The sequence below is a fragment of the Coregonus clupeaformis genome, chromosome 3, assembly GCF_020615455.1.
Source record: "Coregonus clupeaformis isolate EN_2021a chromosome 3, ASM2061545v1, whole genome shotgun sequence".
Classification (NCBI taxonomy): domain Eukaryota; kingdom Metazoa; phylum Chordata; class Actinopteri; order Salmoniformes; family Salmonidae; genus Coregonus; species Coregonus clupeaformis.
The window spans coordinates 30,784,930-30,803,747 of NC_059194.1; the positions used below are offsets into that span (position 1 = coordinate 30,784,930).

At 44.9% G+C, this 18,818-nt stretch overlaps 1 protein-coding gene across 1 annotated transcript in view; it reads left to right on the plus strand.

Annotated features, from left to right (window-relative positions):
• Window positions 1-489: 489 nt before the first annotated feature.
• LOC121544674 (A disintegrin and metalloproteinase with thrombospondin motifs 2-like) overlaps window positions 490-18,818 on the plus strand; it is a 202,993-nt gene continuing 184,664 nt past the window's right edge. The window contains exons 1-2 of the mRNA XM_045206588.1: window positions 490-731; window positions 2,915-3,375. Of these exons, the coding sequence (XP_045062523.1) occupies window positions 647-731; window positions 2,915-3,375 (546 nt within the window). The 5' untranslated portion in view covers window positions 490-646. The remainder of the gene's footprint in view (window positions 732-2,914; window positions 3,376-18,818) is intronic.

Here is an 18,818-nt window from a genome sequence, read left to right on the forward strand (position 1 = left end):
AATTGATTCGGGAGAATAGTTTAAAGTTACAAAAAAAACGTTTTACACCATGAAATTACCATTTCTCAGGTGGAAGGGGAGAGGTTGCTCGTTTTCTCAGATTTTCCTCTCATTTATTTCAGCTGTCATGAACTGTCAATCAGTCCCAGCACGCCCAATGTTTTCAGAACTATCCTCATCTACCTCGCGCCTCCGTGAGTGCGTAATACAGTGAGATAAATGTGTGGGCGCGCGTGTATGTGTATGTAGAGTCGGGGAGTTGTCAGAGCGCAGAGGCAAGGAGCGGGAGCGAGAGAGAGAGATAGAGAGTGTGTGTGAGTGAGAGAGTAAGAGTGATAAAGCGAGAGAGAGAGAGAGAGAGAGAGGAGGGGGGGAGAGCGAGAGAGAGAGAGAGAGAGAGAGAGGGGGGTGAGAGAGAGGGGAGAGAGAGAGAGAGAGAGAGAGAGAGAGAGAGAGAGAGAGAGAGAGAGAGAGAGAGAGAGAGAGAGAGAGAGAGCGAGAGAGAGCGCGTTCTCTCCCGGTGCACTTGGCAGTTAGTTGCGGGCTGCTGTGCTGTTGCTGTCGTGGCGGTGTGGCTAGTCGCGGGGAACTTTACCACACTGGAGCCCGAAGTCCCACTCTCTCACCTGCGCAGTTCGGAGCTGCCATGGGTCTCGCGCCTGGATTGACTATCTTAATCATTCTGCCGGCCTTTCTGCACACGAGCGGCCTATATATCGCCAGTAGCGTAGGTACGTAAACGTGGGACTGTTTATGTTTACAATATTTTGCTGTTTCCATACGCCAGGGGTCAATTGGGTAGAAGCAACGTTCTGAGCGCCCAACAGAGTAGCCTGGGCTATAGGCTGCAACTACTGTATATACACACCCTAAAGCGTCCCTTTTCAACTTTGGTTTACTAGATCAATGAAGGTTCCCGATACTTTTCCCCGAGATTGTGCTCTCTCTGTGCTGTGTCAGGGCAGGCAGTGTTGTTAAGTGTGCGTTTCTCTCTCTCCTCTCCTCATCCCGCTCCTGACGCGGGCGGTTCAGCATTTCGGACGGTCAGGGCAGGGGAATTCACTTTGGCTGTGTGAAGGATGCAAGGACCGGTTTGTTGTCGGCGTTTGCCATGGAGTAACCTTATGTGATTAGGTGGAGATAGCAGCTATCGATTTGGTCACAGGAAGGAAAGGGTTGGATGTTATCGATTAGAAATGAACATCTAATTCCCGTGACATTAGAGAATAGTAATATGCCTAATAATAATAATAATAATAATAATAATAATAATAATAATAATAATAATAATAATAAACATTGAAGAATAATAACATTGCACAGTGCACACTTAGTATCTGATATCTCACTCATGTTTTGCAGAAAACTTTTATTTAGTGACCATGGGGGAAATTATATAGCCTATCAAATCATGTTGGGCTCTGTTATCATGGAATCAGACTGATAAGATCTTGCTGGAATCAAGTGCGTGGTGCACCTCACCCTTGCCTGCTTATTCGCACGGCTATTAAATAACGATCTCGGTTACACTCATTATAGCCCAGTGATTAAAACAAAACACAATAATATGTATTATCTGTGTAAAGATATCTGTTTAGATAATAATAATGCAATTGATATTGAGAAGGACAGCGGAGAGTCGTTAGTGTCACTGATGTGATCTAGTGCTGTGGCTTTGAGTAGAGAGTAGGGATATGTAGGCGAGGCGCAGCGTTCTGTCACTATAGCGGCCCCGGAGGGAGCATCTCTCCAACGCGTCTAAAAGCTGCCTCAGAGAGCTGCCTCACTGTCAGTGTCACAGTTATAGTGTGATGCGTCGCTAATAAAACGACCTACAGTGTATTAAGACTTGATTATGGGGAAGTAATAATGATGGTGATGCAATAGGCTAAAATAAATTATATTAATTAGGCTGCATGTCTCTCCAAATCTTAACTCCATTGTAACCAGGCTTCCCACAGCAAAACAAGCTGAAATTAACTACTTTCATTAATCTGCTTGCTCTGCCCTCATATTTAGCCTCACATTTAAGTGGCTACAAGTGGAACACAAATAAAATTGACATAAACACTTGCATTCATGAGTTTTATTGACTAAAGTCAATAAACAAATAAGGTCAGCGAAGCAAAAACCTGATAAAAAATGAATGTATAAGAATGCTATAAGTACGGAAATTGTTTGCTCATTGGGAAATTAATATCCAACTAGTCAGTGACAACTGTGTGGCGTTTGGAGTTTGTGACAGCAACTATGTGAGCTTATTACAGTATTATAGACACTATGTCCTGGGATTTCCTATGATCTTCTATGTAGAACCCCTTACCTTCGACTCTTGTGTGGCTTGTGAGCGTAATAGAGCAAACCGCGCACAGCCCGGCAAGGACGTGGGGTTGCATCTGGGTTCAGGGGTGGGGAGTGTGTGTATGTCTCTGTGTCTGTGTTGGATAGCCTTATCTGTTTGAAGTCCATGCATATTTTCTCTGTGATCAAGAAGGGATGCAATTAGGAACGGAACATGACATCTCTAACACCCCTTTCCTCCCGTTTTCTCTATCTCTCTATCTAATTCTCTTATTCTCTCTCATTCCCGCCCTTTCCTATCCTCCTCATTTCTCCCTTCTCCATCCCTTCTCCATCTCCCCCTTACTCTCCCTCTGCATTCCTCTCTCACCTCTTCTCTCCCTCTTCTCCTCTCCCCTCCTCTCTCTCCCACTATCCTCTCTCCCCCTATTCTCTCTTCTCCTCTGCTCTCCCTCACCACCATCCACCTGTCCTTCTCCCTCTCTCCATCCCCCTCTCCCCGCCTCCACCTGTCCCACTTGTCCCTCTCCACCCTCTCCTCCCACCACCCTCTTCTCCCTCATTCCCTATCTACCTGTCCCTCTCCCCTCTCTCCCCCCTCCTCCCCCTTCAGACTCCCTGCAGCATGTCCTGGGGGAGTATGGACTGGTGAGGCCCGTGAGCGTGGACGCGGATGGCCGCTTCCTGTCCCACGCCGTGTCGGCCGGCCGGCCGGGGGCGGGGGCGGGGGCGGGGCAGCCCCATAGGCGCTGGAGGAGGGAGGCCGGAGAGAACAGGGGAGGAGGAGGAGGAGGAGAAGGAGATGAAGAAAGAGAGGAAATGTACGAGGAGGATGGAGGGCCCCGACACAGACAGCTTTATTACAATGTCACCGTCTTCGGCCGGGAGTTCCACCTGCGTCTGCGGCACAATGCGCGACTGGTGGCCCCCGGAGCCAAGATGGAGTGGCACGATGATAACGACAGCAATGGGACAGCCACACGCTCCGAGCCCCTGCAGGGAGACTGTTTCTACGTGGGTGACGTCACAGACACGCCCGGAGCCACCGTAGCCATCAGCAACTGCGACGGCCTGGTGAGTTTTGGTTGTTTGGGTTACTGTAGAGAACGTCTGTGTCCGCTGTGCCCATCTAACTGTCTCTTAGCACTGTTTCACCTCTGTACTGGGTTTGACCTTCGTCCTGCTCTAGTTTACTGCGCTGTACAGAATTTGCTGTGCGGTTCTTATTGCTGATTGGTGGTGCTTGGTCGAGCTAGGTGCTTAATGAAAATCTAGCTAATTTGACTGGATGCGTTGTATTGGTGATGTTTCTGTTTTGAAATTCTGTTTTGGTCTGTTTGAGACTGGGTAAGGATGTTTGTTCTAAGGCCCTCTCTCCATCAGATGTCCTGGAAGGCCTGTGGAGTGAGGTTATGAGTCGCCAATCCTATCCCAATCTTTAGATTGTATGTGTGCATGTGTCAACGACTGCAAGAGAGAGAGAGAGAGAGAAAGAGAGAGGAGCCATGTCCGAGTTTCCATAGGAACGCCCAGTGCGTAGACAGAGAGAGAGACAGAAAGAGAGAGGAAGAGAGAGCGAGAGAGAGAGAGAGAGAGAGAGAGAGAGAGAGAGAGAGAGAGAGAGAGAGAGAGAGAAGGAAACACAGAGAGACAGAGACAGACAAAAACAGACATACAGAGAGAGAGAGAGGAGAAAGAGAAAGAACTAGATTGCGTAACCCCTTGACTTCTCTCTGGTGACTCAGCATGCTTCCTGGTTGACCCCAGGGTCAGAGGTCATGGAGGGGTCATGTTGATATTCCGTTGATGCTCCTCCGTGAGGCCCACGCGACGTGTGTAGTACCTGAGTCTTGTTCTACTTGACACCACTTTCCACTCAGTCGAAGTCAGAGAGAGGTTACACAGTAGTCTGAAGTGTGTTAAACAGATGTAATTTGGGATATTGAAAGAGGCTGTGTGATTTGCTTGTGTGTTTATTGAAATGATCAAATCAAAAGATTGAGAGGTAGTTGTATTTCTGTTGTCAATGCCATGTTAGGTAGGTATTTTGAAGACTGAATCGACTGAGCGATGGGTTTGAAATCTCATGCATGGATATTTGGTCTGTGTGTTTGTCTCGGCGGTGGAGGAGAGGGAGGCCCCAATGACCTGCATTTTTGTCTGTGTGTGACTGTGTATGTGTGTTTGACTGGCAAGCGGGGAAGAGAGGAGGAGAAGAGGAGGACAGGACCCCTCCTCTTAGGAAATGAGAAGAGGAGAAGGGAGGAAAAGAAGAGAAGGGAGGAGAGGAAAGGAAAGGATGTTCCCTCATTAGACCAGTGTTCATTAGTCAACAGCCAACAACTGGAGCCGTTTAGAGTTGAGTACACTGGGGACCCTTTGACCAGCTGAGAGAGCAGGCACCCAGCCAGCAGCCAGACAGCCAGCCAGTAGCCAGCCAACATACTGCCAGCATGGGCACAAGGGGCAGGCCCTACACCACCTCTCAGCTCTGCTCTGGCCTGCCCCCAGCTCACTGCCTGGCCACTAGCCAGGGAATGGAGAGAGAGAAAGAGAGGAGATGGGAATGGAGGGAGTGGCAGAGAGGAGAGTGGTGAAGGAAAAGACAGGGAGAGAGAAAAAAGAGACAGAAGGGGAGCAAAAGCAGAGTGTAGAGAAACCAAGAGAAAGGGAGGGAGACAGGGAGAGAGGAGAGAAAGAGAAAGAGAGCAAGGGTGGCGTGATGAATGATCGTTGAGGTGAATTGCTTTCTTGTGTAGAGAGCCTATGTGATCAGCTGGTGAGGTCTTGTTGAGTAGTTGAGGAGATGCAGGAGGCAGCAGAGTGGGGAGAAGGGGGTTGGAGATGGTGGGCATGTGGTGGGGTAAAGGAAAATGTAATTGCAGCATGCCTGTAGTATGCCCCCTCCCCCAGACTCCCCCATACTCACACTGTTGGCTGGGAATGTGAGAGAGAATTGGTTTCAGTGGAAGAAGTTCAGTACAGAAATCATAACCTAAACTTACCTAACCTAGCCTCTTGGAATATTTTATACATGCGTGTGTGTGTATGTGTGTGTGGTGTGTGTGTGTGTGTGTGTGTGTGTGTTTATAAACCTCGTCCCACTAATGGCTTTCCCCCTGGCCTAGCATACTCGGTCAAAGCTACAGAAGCTGTTCGAAGTGTGTGTGTGTTATTCTCTCCTCTCCTGTATGCATTAGAAAGACAGCCGGGCTGGAGAGAGAAAGAGAGAGAGAGTGTGTGTGTGTGTATGTTTGGGGATTTTTCCGTGGCAGAGGGAGAGAGAGAGAGCGAAAGATAGAGAGAAAGAGAGAGAGAGAGATGTGTGGAATGTACAGTAGAGTGTGTTAGCCCAGAGGAGAAGAGAGGAAAGGCAGTTCCTGCTGTTCTTCTGTTTCCTGCCACTACTGTCCTCCTCCTCCTAGCCCAGACCACAGAGAGAGAGAAGGGGAGAGGGGAGGAGGAAGAGAAAGAGGAGGGAAAGGGAGAGAGAGAGGAGGGAGGGAGAAACAGAGCGAGAAAGAGATCTGTATAAACTTGAACTGATTGCAAGATCCCAACACGTGGACTGTACATAAATATATTTTGTACTGTAAACTATTAAACAAAATAGCAGTCTTCATAAAGACATACATTCTCACAGCCATCTAAACTTCCATTCCAGATGGACCAGGCTTGAGATAATCAGAGGTTGCAGCCAAATGATAGGGCGGCATTGTGTTGCCGTGGGAACATAGGGTCAGACAGGTACACAGGTATTGATTCAGCCAATAGGAAGGCCCGGAGAGGGAGAACTTAATTGGCTAGAACTGGAGGTTGGGGAGAGAGGCCTTTCTCATGTATGTCTCAATCTAACAATCAGACAGACAGAAATACAGACAGTCAGATTGACAAATGGATGGACGGATGGCAGATGGCAGACCTGTCATCATCCCTGTTACCCTTTAGCAACAGGTGGGAGAACACCTGGACAGCAGAGACGTGTATTACACACACACACACACACACACACACACACACACACACACACACACACACACACACACACACACACACACACACACACACACACACACACACACACACACACACACACACAATCACACACACACACAAACACACACACACAAACACACACACACACACACACAAGCACACACACACATACACACACACACACACACGCAGATACATGCATGGTGAATATCAGTGTTGGGCTCAATTCAGAATTGATTTGAGAATGCCTCATAAATTCTAATTCAATTGTTGAATTGGGATTTAATTTGAATTGAAGTAGTAAGCAGGATACAGAATTGCAATTAGAATTTTTATTAAAGGGAATAGAATTGAATTCAGTGAAATTACAGTTTTTTTCAATTGCTTACACACTAAAATTAAAACTTTCCCACAATTAGCAAAACCTTAAACTCAAGGAGCAAAACACCGGCCTAGATTTGCACAACTGTAAGCACATTGTCAGCTTCACACCTTTAGCAAAACATTACACACAGTGATTTGCAAAACACTAAACACACTTGTATGCATTTGACACAGAAATGTATCATGATGTCATTTCCTTGCAATTTCAAATCAAAGGCTTTCAAATGAACACACCCATGAACCAATTGGTTAAACACAGCCACCAGGTGTGCACACACACTGGTGCTTAATTGTAGACACACCAATCAGGTTTAAGCACTATAAAAAGGCAACCGGTAAATTCACCTGTTTTGAAAAGAAATGGACGGTGTCAGAGGAAGAGGAAGAGGAAGAGGAAGAGGGAGAGGGAGAGGGAGAGGGAGAGGAAGACCTGGAGGAGGGGTAGGACATGCACAAAGAAGAAGACAACCAAATCTGTGTAATGAAATTCGTGCTACAATTGTGGACCATGTAATAAACCACGGACTAACACTGAGGGAGGCTGGACTGAGAGTACAGCCTAACCTAAGCAGCTACACAGTGGCATCAATAGTTCGGACATTTCGTCAAGATCACAGGTGAGAAACGTATCTTCTGTCAACAGAAAATCCATAGCTTACTGCATGTACTATATCAACAGTTTTGGTTTCTATTCCTGTATCATTTTACAGTAAGCTACAGTGAGGGAAAAAAGTATTTGATCCCCTGCTGATTTCGTACGTTTGCCCACTGACAAAGACATGATCAGTCTATAATTTTAATGGTAGGTTTATTTGAACAGTGAGAGACAGAATAGCAACAAAAACATCCAGAAAAACGCATGTCAAAAATGTTATAAATTGATTTGCATTTTAATTAGGGAAATAAGTATTTGACGCCCTCTCAATCAGAAAGATTTCTGGCTCCCAGGTGTTTTTTATACAGGTAACGAGCTGAGATTAGGAGCACACTCTTAAAGGGAGTGCTCCTAATCTCAGTTTGTTACCTGTATAAAAGACACCTGTCCACAGAAGAAATCAATCAATCAGATTCCAAACTCTCCACCATGGCCAAGACCAAAGAGCACTCCAAGGATGTCAGGGACAAGATTGTAGACCTACACAAGGCTGGAATGGGCTACAAGACCATCGCCAAGCAGCTTGGTGAGAAGGTGACAACAGTTGGTGCTATTATTCACAAATGGAAGAAACACAAAATAACTGTCAATCTCCCTCGGCCTGGGGCTCCATGCAAGATCTCACCTCGTGGAGTTGTAATGATCATGAGAACGGTGAGGAATCAGCCCAGAACTACACGGGAGGATTTTGTCAATGATCTCAAGGCAGCTGGGACCATAGTTACCAAGAAAACAATAGGTAACACACCATGCCGTGAAGGACTGAAATCCTGCAGTGCCCGCAAGGTCCCCCTGCTCAAGAAAGCACATATACAGGGCCGTCTGAAGTTTGCCAATGAACATCTGAATGATTCAGAGGAGAACTGGGTGAAGGTGTTGTGGTCAGATGAGACCAAAATGGAGCTCTTTGGCATCAACTCAACTCGCCGTGTTTGGAGGAGGAGGAATGCTGCCTATGACCCCAAGAACACCATCCCCACCGTCAAACATGGAGGTGGAAACATTATGCTTTGGGGGTGTTTTTCTGCTAAGGGGACAGGACAACTTCACTGCATCAAAGGGATGATGGACGGGGCCATGCACCGTCAAATCTTGGGTGAGAACCTCCTTCCCTCAGCCAGGGCATTGAAAATGGGTTGTGGATGGGTATTCCAGCATGACAATGACCCAAAACACACGGCCAAGGCAACAAAGGAGTGGCTCAAGAAGAAGCACATTAAGGTCCTGGAGTGGCCTAGCCAGTCTCCAGACCTTAATCCCATAGAAAATCTGTGGAGGGAGCTGAAGTTTCGAGTTGCCAAACGTCAGCCTCGAAACGTTAATGACTTGGAGAAGATCTGCAAAGAGGATTGGAACAAAATCCCTCCTGAGATGTGTGAAAACCTGGTGGCCAACTACAAGAAACGTCTGACCTCTGTGATTGCCAACAAGGGTTTTGCCACCAAGTACTAAGTCATGTTTTGCAGAGGGGTCAAATACTTATTTCCCTCATTAAAATGCAAATCAATTTATAACATTTTTGACATGTGTTTTTCTGGATTTTTTTGTTGTTATTCTGTCTCTCACTGTTCAAATTAACTGCCTTTAAAATTATAGACTGATCATGTCTTTGTCAGTGGGCAATCAGCAGGGGATCAAATACTTTTTTCCCTCACTGTACATGTATTTTGATTGGCCAACATAGGATTGAACGTCGAGAACACCAAGGAGGGAGGGGCCCCATATTCACACAGGAGCAAGAGATAGAGATCATAAACCTTGTTTTGGCCAATAATGCAATCAGACTTAGAGAAATTCAAGCCCATATTGTCAATGATCACCGAATGTTCAATAATGTCCAACAGGTCTCTCTGTCAACAATAGCCGGTATCCTTAAAAAACATCAAGTTCTAATGAAACAACTGTATAAAGTGAATTTGAAAGAAATTCAGACAGGGTGAAAGGCCTGCGGCGTGAATATGTGGTGGTACATTTTGTTCACTGACTGTAGTATTGTGTACTGCACACATAACCTTTTTACTGTACATGTAATTTTACCGTATAGCAGACCTACAGTAAATTGATCTACACAATGTGATCTTTTGCTGTATTTCAGAGAGTTTTGCAAATGGATGCGGAGGAAGTCCCGCATTAGTTTATATACATTGATGAGGCTGGATTTAACAGTGAGAAGAAGGGGAAGAAACATCATTGGCCACAGGGCTATTGCCAATGTACCAGGGCAACGTGGGGGTAACATTACCCTTTGTGCTGCCATTACACAGAATGGGGTCCTCCACCGCCATGCCAACTTGGGTCCTTACACTGACCTCATTGTTAAATGTTTTGACAGATTACACAATATTATCACAGCAGCAAACCAAAGGGACCAGATGCAATACATTGTCGTCTGGGACAATGTAGCTTTCCATCGTTCTGCTCTGGTCAAAAACTGGTTTCATTAACACCCACAATTTACAGTTCAATACCTTCCACCATACTCCCCCTTCCTAAACCCCATCGAGGAGTTCTTCTCAGCATGGCGGTGGAAGGTTTATGATCTCCGGCCCTATGTCCAGATGGCCCTCATTCAAGCTATGGTGGAAGCATGTGATCAAATTTAAGCAGCATCCATACAAGGGTGGATTCGTCACTCCAAAAGATTCTTCCCACGTTGCCTTGCAAATGAAAATATAGCCTGTGATGTTGACGAGGCCCTGTGGCCAGATCCAGCTAGGCGGAGAGATGTTTAGGTTATTTTTCTTTTTTATTCGGTACTGAACTGGATATGTAATTTATGTTACAGTATTACTGTAAGCTTACAGTACAATGGCACGTTCAGTAATACTGTATGAAATCTGGAAAATGTTTTGTTATGAATGTTTTGTTGAAATGTTCAGTATTGACTGACTTGAGTACATGAAAAGAAATACATATTTTCATTAGTCTGCACAATTGGTGTCATGTGGTGTTGGTGAATTTATTTTTACACTTTCTCTGTGTAAATGCTAAAAGTGTTTTAGGTTGAGCACAGGAATGTTCAAACTGATTCAAACAGAATCAGACCATATGATGGTTGGGTTTATGTTATGACAACAAAATAAGGTTTTTATAAGACATTGTATAGTTTTGACAAAAGTGTTCTATTTTGCAAATGATCTGAGGTGTTGGGCTACTTTGGTGTAGTGTTGTGCTAATTGTGTGAAGGGGTTTGAAAAACCGGGCCCTGTTTTCAAAATGGTGTTTAAGCAATTGAAAAAAAACTGTAAATTAAATTAAATTCTATATTAGGTGTAGTCTATATAAATATACAGGTAAGTGCCAAAATAAAGGAAACACCAACATAAAGTGTCTTAATAGGGTGTTGGGCCACCACGAGCCAGAACATCTTTAATGCACCTTGGCATAAATTCTACAAGTGTCTGGAACTCTATTGGAGGGATCATCATCATTTGATGTTTTGTTGATGGTGGTGGAAAACTCTGTCTCAGGTGCCGATCCAGAATCTCCCATAGGTTTTCCATCGGGTTGAGATCTGGTGACTGAGAGGGCCATGGCATATGGTTTACATCGTTTTCATGCTCATCAAACCATTCAGTGACCACTTGTGCCCTGTGGCTGGGGGCATTGTCATCCAATGGGGGCATAGCGATGGTAGCCAAAATAATGGCCTGCCCAGCATTTTTATACATGACCCTAAGCATGATGGGATGTTAATTGCTTAATTTACTCAGGAACCACACGTGTGGAAGCACCTGCTTTCAATATACTTTTTGTCCCTTATTTACTCAAGTGTTTCTATTATTTTGGCAGTTACCTGTACATCTTGTCCATAAAATATCAAACATGTCTTTAAATACAGTGGGGAAAAAAAGTATTTAGTCAGCCACCCATTGTGCATGTTCTCCCACTTAAAAAGATGAGAGAGGCCTGTAATTTTCATCATAGGTACACATCAACTATGACAGACAAAATCAGAAAAGAAATTCCAGAAAATCACATTGTAGGATTTTTAATGAATTTATTTGCAAATTATGGTGGAAAATAAGTATTTGGTCAATAACAAAAGTTTCTCAATACTTTGTTATATACCCTTTGTTGGCATTGACACAGGTCAAACGTTTTCTGTAAGTCTTCACAAGGTTTTCACACACTGTTGCTGGTATTTTGGCCCATTCCTCCATGCAGATCTCCTCTAGAGCAGTGATGTTTTGGGGCTGTCGCTGGGCAACACGGACTTTCAACTCCCCCCAAAGATTTTCTATGGGGTTGAGATCTGGAGACTGGCTAGGCCACTCCAGGACCTTGAAATGCTTCTTACGAAGCCACTCCTTCGTTGCCCGGGCGGTGTGTTTGGGATCATTGTCATGCTGAAAGACCCAGCCACGTTTCATCTTCAATGCCCTTGCTGATGGAAGGAGGTTTTCACTCAAAATCTCACGATACATGGCCCCATTCATTCTTTCCTTTACACGGATCAGTCGTCCTGGTCTCTTTGCAGAAAAACAGCCCCAAAGCATGATGTTTCCACCCCCATGCTTCACAGTAGGTATGGTGTTCTTTGGATGCAACTCAGCATTCTTTGTCCTCCAAACACGACGAGTTGAGTTTTTACCAAAAAGTTATATTTTGGTTTCATCTGACCATATGACATTCTCCCAATCCTCTTCTGGATCATCCAAATGCACTCTAGCAAACTTCAGACAGGCCTGGCGTAAGCAGGGGGACACGTCTGGCACTGCAGGATTTGAGTCCCTGGCGGCGTAGTGTGTTACTGATGGTAGGCTTTGTTACTTTGGTCCCAGCTCTCTGCAGGTCATTCACTAGGTCCCCCTGTGTGGTTCTGGGATTTTTGCTCACCGTTCTTGTGATCATTTTGACCCCACGGGGTGAGATCTTGCGTGGAGCCCCAGATCGAGGGAGATTATCAGTGGTCTTGTATGTCTTCCATTTCCTAATAATTGCTCCCACAGTTGATTTCTTCAAACCAAGCTGCTTACCTATTGCAGATTCAGTCTTCCCAGCCTGGTGCAGGTCTACAAATTTGTTTCTGGTGTCCTTTGACAGCTCTTTGGTCTTGGCCATAGTGGAGTTTGGAGTGTGACTGTTTGAGGTTGTGGACAGGTGTCTTTTATACTGATAACAAGTTCAAACAGGTGCCATTAATACAGGTAACGAGTGGAGGACAGAGGAGCCTCTTAAAGAAGAAGTTACAGGTCTGTGAGAGCCAGAAATCTTGCTTGTTTGTAGGTGACCAAATACTTATTTTCCACCATAATTTGCAAATAAATTCATTAAAAATCCTACAATGTGAGTTTCTGGATTTTTTTCCCTCAATTTGTCTGTCATAGTTGACGTGTACCTATGATGAAAATTACAGGCCTCTCTCATCTTTTTAAGTGGGAGAACTTGCACAATTGGTGGCTGACTAAATACTTTTTTTCCCCACTGTACATGCATATACAATATTGTTGAATTGATTTTTGATTTTCAGGACAAACTCTTAACCCCTTACACTCATGTTTCTAACAAAATAACTATACAAAGCATATGCATGACCATGGTAGCAATTGAAAGAGAACACTTTGGAGATTATGGGCCAAAGGTGAGGACACAAGAGTTCACCTGACACAAGACTGAATCCAAACATTATCCTGTTGGTTTGATGTGTGTTTTAAAATGATTGTACTTTTCACAGCATTTGTCAATAACGTAATCTGAAAATGCTCTGGATACATTCAGTAACACAATAAGAATATTCATTGACATTTTCGAGTAGGTGCAAGATAAGAAAAAAAGGATTACAAGGGTTTGAGTGAGAGGTCTAACTAGTGTCTCCGAGTGGCCACCCAGCTCTCCAAACTGTGCACAGTTCCTAAATAATTTCAATGCCTTCAACTATAAGGTGCTTTTTTTTTGCTCTCTTAGCTTTGCCATTGAGGAACTGAAGCAAGCACATTTGTAGTTTTTTGTTCGGAACACAGCCCTGTGTCCCGACCATCACACAATTACTGTTGTTGTTTACGCAATCCAAATATGTTCAATTATGAATTGCAATCTGGATCAGGTGGGCATAATTTGAAAGCTTATTCTATTGCCAGCATGGCTAGCAACAGTAAATGATAAAATATGATCTTACAGGGTTAGGCTTTCAAACGGCACTTCAGACAAAGAGATTGTAATTTTGATGTGCATAGAATGGAGTCATGAGTGCATTCAAGTGTGTGTTCTGCAACTAATTTTCTTCACAATATGACAAACATAGGCTTATTCTGTTCAGGACAGCCCAGGGTGTAACATGTAATCTTTGTAACTGTGGATCAAACATAGCGATCATAAATGTTGATACTGTAAATAACATGAGTTTTCAAATAGGAAAATTTGAAGTGCACATTTGGACTCATGGGTGTGTGGTTTGCTTGTATGACATCAGAGTGGTATTTATATATTATAATATTCAACGTCTCATCCCTCACACAGGCAACAACAAATGTGCAATTAGTGCTCAGTTCTCAAGTTTATAACGGCTGTCAGTCAAAACCCATACAGCGCTGTGAAGCGAAGCACCTGAGTTCCAATTAAGGTGCTTGTCAATGACACGGGATGACAGTGGCTGTGAGTGGAAAGGGCTACAATTAATGATCAAGGAAAACAAAACCTGTATGTGGATATTCTTAGTTATTATATTTCATTAATCACTTAAATTGTGTTCAATATGGGGAAAATACTACATTTCCCAGAGTGCATTCGTTTAACCTTCAAGTTGTTCCTCAAGTAGCCTGATGCCTTCAAAAAGAAGCCAAACAAATGAAATGGTTGGTGGAAATATAATATAATTGGCTATTCTAAGCACTAAGGCACAGAGTTTCTAAACCCAGAGACGCAACATCACGAGACTTCCGGGAACACTTGCGAAGCAGATTAAGTAGACCAGGCTGGGGTTTGAGGTTTGAGAAGTCAGTGAGATTTTTTGTTGTTGTTTTTTGTTGTTAATTTTCTCGAAATCTAAGGGCACAACCTAGATTTGAGCCAATGTCTTAAGTATTTGAACATGTTATTACTCCAACCTCGTGAAAGTAACAAACTGACAAGTTTTCATTTTCGTAAAAAAACACATTATATTGAAGGAGTGCCTTTGATTTGACGGCCTGCACATGCGGAGTTCGGCACGAGACGACCATTAGACCCGATGACGTATTTCTGCGCATGCGCTTAGCTAGCCACTGTCGCCATGATCGGGTATTTCTATTGGAGACGCAGTTTTAGCCTATCTTCTTCTTTCTTTGACTAAGGATTCCAGACAAACATATATCCTTTGGTATCTGGAAGTGTGACCTGTCAGATTCAATAAAACTCATGTTCTATAACTGAGTGGGATTTCTTTGAATTGCACTGAATTAAATTCTACTTCCTGTCACTCAAATTTCAACTCAATTCCCAAATTCTGAATTGAGCTCAAACCTGGTGAATACACACTTGAGAATGAGCCAGAGCACAGAGAAGTGATAGAGATGTATGGTGATCAGAGAGCGTTTCCCTCTCTCTTTAATCTTTTATCTCACTCGCCTGTAGTCATGGTTATGAGTGACAGGAGCTGTCTTGGGGTAAACCTGTCATGTTGCCTAGACGTCCCTGCTCTCTCTCTTTCTCTCTCCCCCTCGTGCTTCCCCCCTCGTCCCCTTCCCCCTCTCTCTCTCTCTCTCTCTCTCTCTCTCTCTCTCGTTCTCTCTCCATCTTCCACCTCTCTTTCTCGCTCCTTATGCCCCCCCTCCCTCTCTTTCCCTTGGCCACCAGCGGTAGAGACTGGGGGGGATAACTCTCCTAATGATGCTATTAAAAGTGCCATGGAGGAGAGGAGAGGCAGACTGCTTTTGTTTCCCGACACCCACAGATTCAGACCTAGATTACATCCCTCACTCAGAGAGAGAGAGAGAGAGAGAGAGAGAGACCTAGATTACATCCCTCACTCAGAGAGAGAGAGAGAGAGACCTAGATTACATCCCTCACTCAGAGAGAGAGAGATACCTAGATTACATCCCTCACTCAGAGAGAGAGAGAGAGACCTAGATTACATCCCTCACTCAGAGAGAGAGAGAGAGAGAGAGACCTAGATGACATCCCTCACTCAGAGAGCGAGAGAGAGAGAGAGACCTAGATTACATCCCTCACTCAGAGAGAGAGAGAGAGAGAGAGAGACCTAGATTACACCCCTCACTCAGAGAGAGAGAGAGAGAGAGAGACCTAGATTACATCCCTCACTCAGAGAGAGAGAGAGAGAGAGAGAAGACCTAGATTACATCCCTCACTCAGAGAGAGAGAGAGAGAGACCTAGATTACATCCCTCACTCAGAGAGAGAGAGAGAGAGAGAGAGACCTAGATTACATCCCTCACTCAGAGAGAGAGAGAGAGAGAGAGACCTAGATTACATCCCTCACTCAGAGAGAGAGAGCGAGAGAGAGACCTAGATTACATCCCTCACTCAGAGAGAGAGAGAGAGAGAGAGACCTAGAGAGAGACCTAGAGAGAGCGAGAGACAGACAGACAGACAGAGGACGAGACAGAGACAGAGACAGGCAGGCTGACAGGACTACACATGGCTCCTTTAGCAGGCTGTCTTCTCTTGTTTTAGTCCTGTTCTAATCTCCAATTAAGAGTTGCTCACACAAGTGGTGTTGTAGGGTGAAGGGTGTTGCTCTCTTGCTCCTTCCTATGGAGGATGAACTGGGCTTTATGTTAGAAGCAGCACAGTGGGTTGTTTGTATCTGTTGTTATCTGGTCCCTGTGCTGTAATGCATGTAGATTGTAGAACGATATGTTAGAGACCCCCTTCAGGTGTTGTGTTTCATAGCCCATAGGTTCTGAGGTTGTGTCTGTCTGTCTGTGTATGTGTGAGTATGTGTGTTATTAGTGCACAGCATGAGCTGCGAGATGCTCATGCTATTTTGGTATTTGCGTTGAAAATACTATTTTGTAACCGCCTCAGAATTCAGAAACAAGCAGAAAAGCTAAAGGCATATACAGGTGTTCCAAAAGGATGGTTCTAGAGCCGATCGGATTTGCCAAGGTCCCAAACAATAGCTTTTTAGCTTTTTGTGATGTTACTCTTAGATGCTCTGAAGGTTGTGGTTACACATTCATTCACAGTGCTTTCTCACCATTCTATGCCAGTTAAATACTATGCCACTATATGTCTATAAATACAATCTGCCAGGCCGTCATTCTAAATAAGAGTTTGTTCTAATTTGACCTGTCTGGTAAAAATTAAAGGTGTGCAGAGACGTTTGCCTGTTTCTACAGTTTTGCCTTTTGCCTCCAGCACCTTCACAAATCAGCTTCGGGTGTGCGGTAGATTCTGCCTATTATGGTAAAATAAACAAAATAAATATATAAATGGTTCGTTCCATAGGATGACACATTCTCCTGGATGGCTGTGTCTATCACGGTCCCTCTTGTTGCCGTATAACAGAGGAGACATACTTTACACTACAGTTTATACAGAGCTACTGTACTGTACAGTCCTTCCCATCCCGCCCTAGTATCACGTCAGCTGAGGACTTAATCATCTCAGTTTACAGCCAAGCCAGTCACATCAGGCAAGCATGGCGGTGTTGAGGCTAGGGCCTGATGATCACAATAATAAACTCATACTAAGTGAAAATGACATGGCCATTTACCCCAGACAGCCCTGGAACACACACAGTCATTACATCTAAATTACGGAGCCATAGAAAACCATTCAGCCAGCCAGGAACAGGAAGTGGCGTGCGGCGTGGGGGCATGGGCCTCTCTATAGTGTGTGTTTCATTCACCCACTGAGCCAGGGTCAGACGATAAGAAGCTCTTCACTGTAATCAGCTCAAATTGAAATGATGGCATCAATTACAGAGCATCACCACAGCTGTTATTGACCCCGGTTGTCCCTGAGTGGTGGAGAGAGGAGGAGCCGCGGAGGCCGAGGGGCTGCAGGGAGAGCAGAGTGCGGGAGCACTGAGGCTGGCTGGGTATGAATTAGAGAGAAAGACAGAGAGTCTCTGATTGCAGATTCCACCCTGCAGCGTAGCCCACGTAAACACACAATTACTAAATCTGGGGCTAATATCAAATCAAATCAAACTTTATTTGTCACATGCGCCAAATACAACAAGTGTAGAACCTCCCGTTAAATGCTTACTTACAAGCCCTTAACCAACAATGCAGCTCAAGAAAGAGTTAAGAGAATATTGACCAAAAAAACTAAAGTAAAACATAATAAAAAGTAACACAATAAAATAACAATAACGAGGCTATATACAGGGGGTACCGAGTCAATGTGCGAGGGTACAGGTTAGGCGAGGTAATTTGTACATGTAGGTAGGGGTAAAGTGACTATACATAGATAATAGACAGCGGGTAGCAGCAGTGTGAAAACAAAGCTTGGCCCCAGTGATGTACTGGGCCGTACGCACTACCCTCTGTAGCGCCTTACGGTCAGATGCCGAGCAGTTGCTATACCAGGCGGTGATGCAACCGATCAGGAAGCTCTCGATGGTACAGCTGCAGGACTAAGCACGCACCCCTGAGGGGCCCCCGTGTTGAGGATCAGCGTGGCAGACGTGTTGTTGCCTACCCTTACCACTTGGTGGGCGGCCCGTCAGGAAGTCCAGGATCCAGTTGTATAGGGAGGTGTTTAGTCCCAGGGTCCTTACCTTAGTGATGAGCTTTGTGAGCACTATGATGTTGAACGCTGAGCTGTAGTCAATGAATAGCATTCTCACATATGTGTTCCTTTTGTCCAGGTGGGAAAGACCAGTGTGGAGTACGATTGAGATTGCGTCATCTGTGGATCTGTTGGGGCGGTATGCGAATTGGAGTGGGTCTAGGGTATATGGGATGATGCTGTTGATGTGAGCCATGACCAGCCTTTCAAAGCACTTCATGGCTACCGACTTGAGTGCTACGGGTCGGTAGTCATTTAGGCAGGTTATCTTAGTGTTCTTGGGTACAGGGACTATGGTGGTCTGCTTGAAACATGTAGGTATTACAGACTCAGTCAGGGAGAGGTTTGAAATGTCAGTGAATACACTTGCCAGTTGGTCCTTACATGCTTTGAGTACACATCCTGGTAATCCGTCTAGCTCCGCGGCTTTGTAAATGTTGACCTGTTTAAAGGTCTTGCTCACATCGGCTACCGAGAGCGTTATCACACATTCGTCCGGAACAGCTGGTGCTCTCATGCATGCTTCAGTGTTGCTTGCCTTGAAGCGAGCGTAAAAGGCATTTAGCTCGTCTGGTAGGCTCGCATCACTGGGCAGCTCGCGGCTGGGTTTCTCTTTGTAGTCCGTAAAAGTTTTCCAGCCCTGCCACATCCGAAAAGCGTCAGAGCCGGTGTAGTAGGATTCAATCTTAATCCTGTATTTACGCTTTGCCTGTTTGATAGTTCGTCTGAGGGATTTCTTTAAAGTGTCCAGATTAGTGTCCCGCTCCTTGAAAGCGGCAGCTCTAGCCTTTAGCTCGATGCAGATG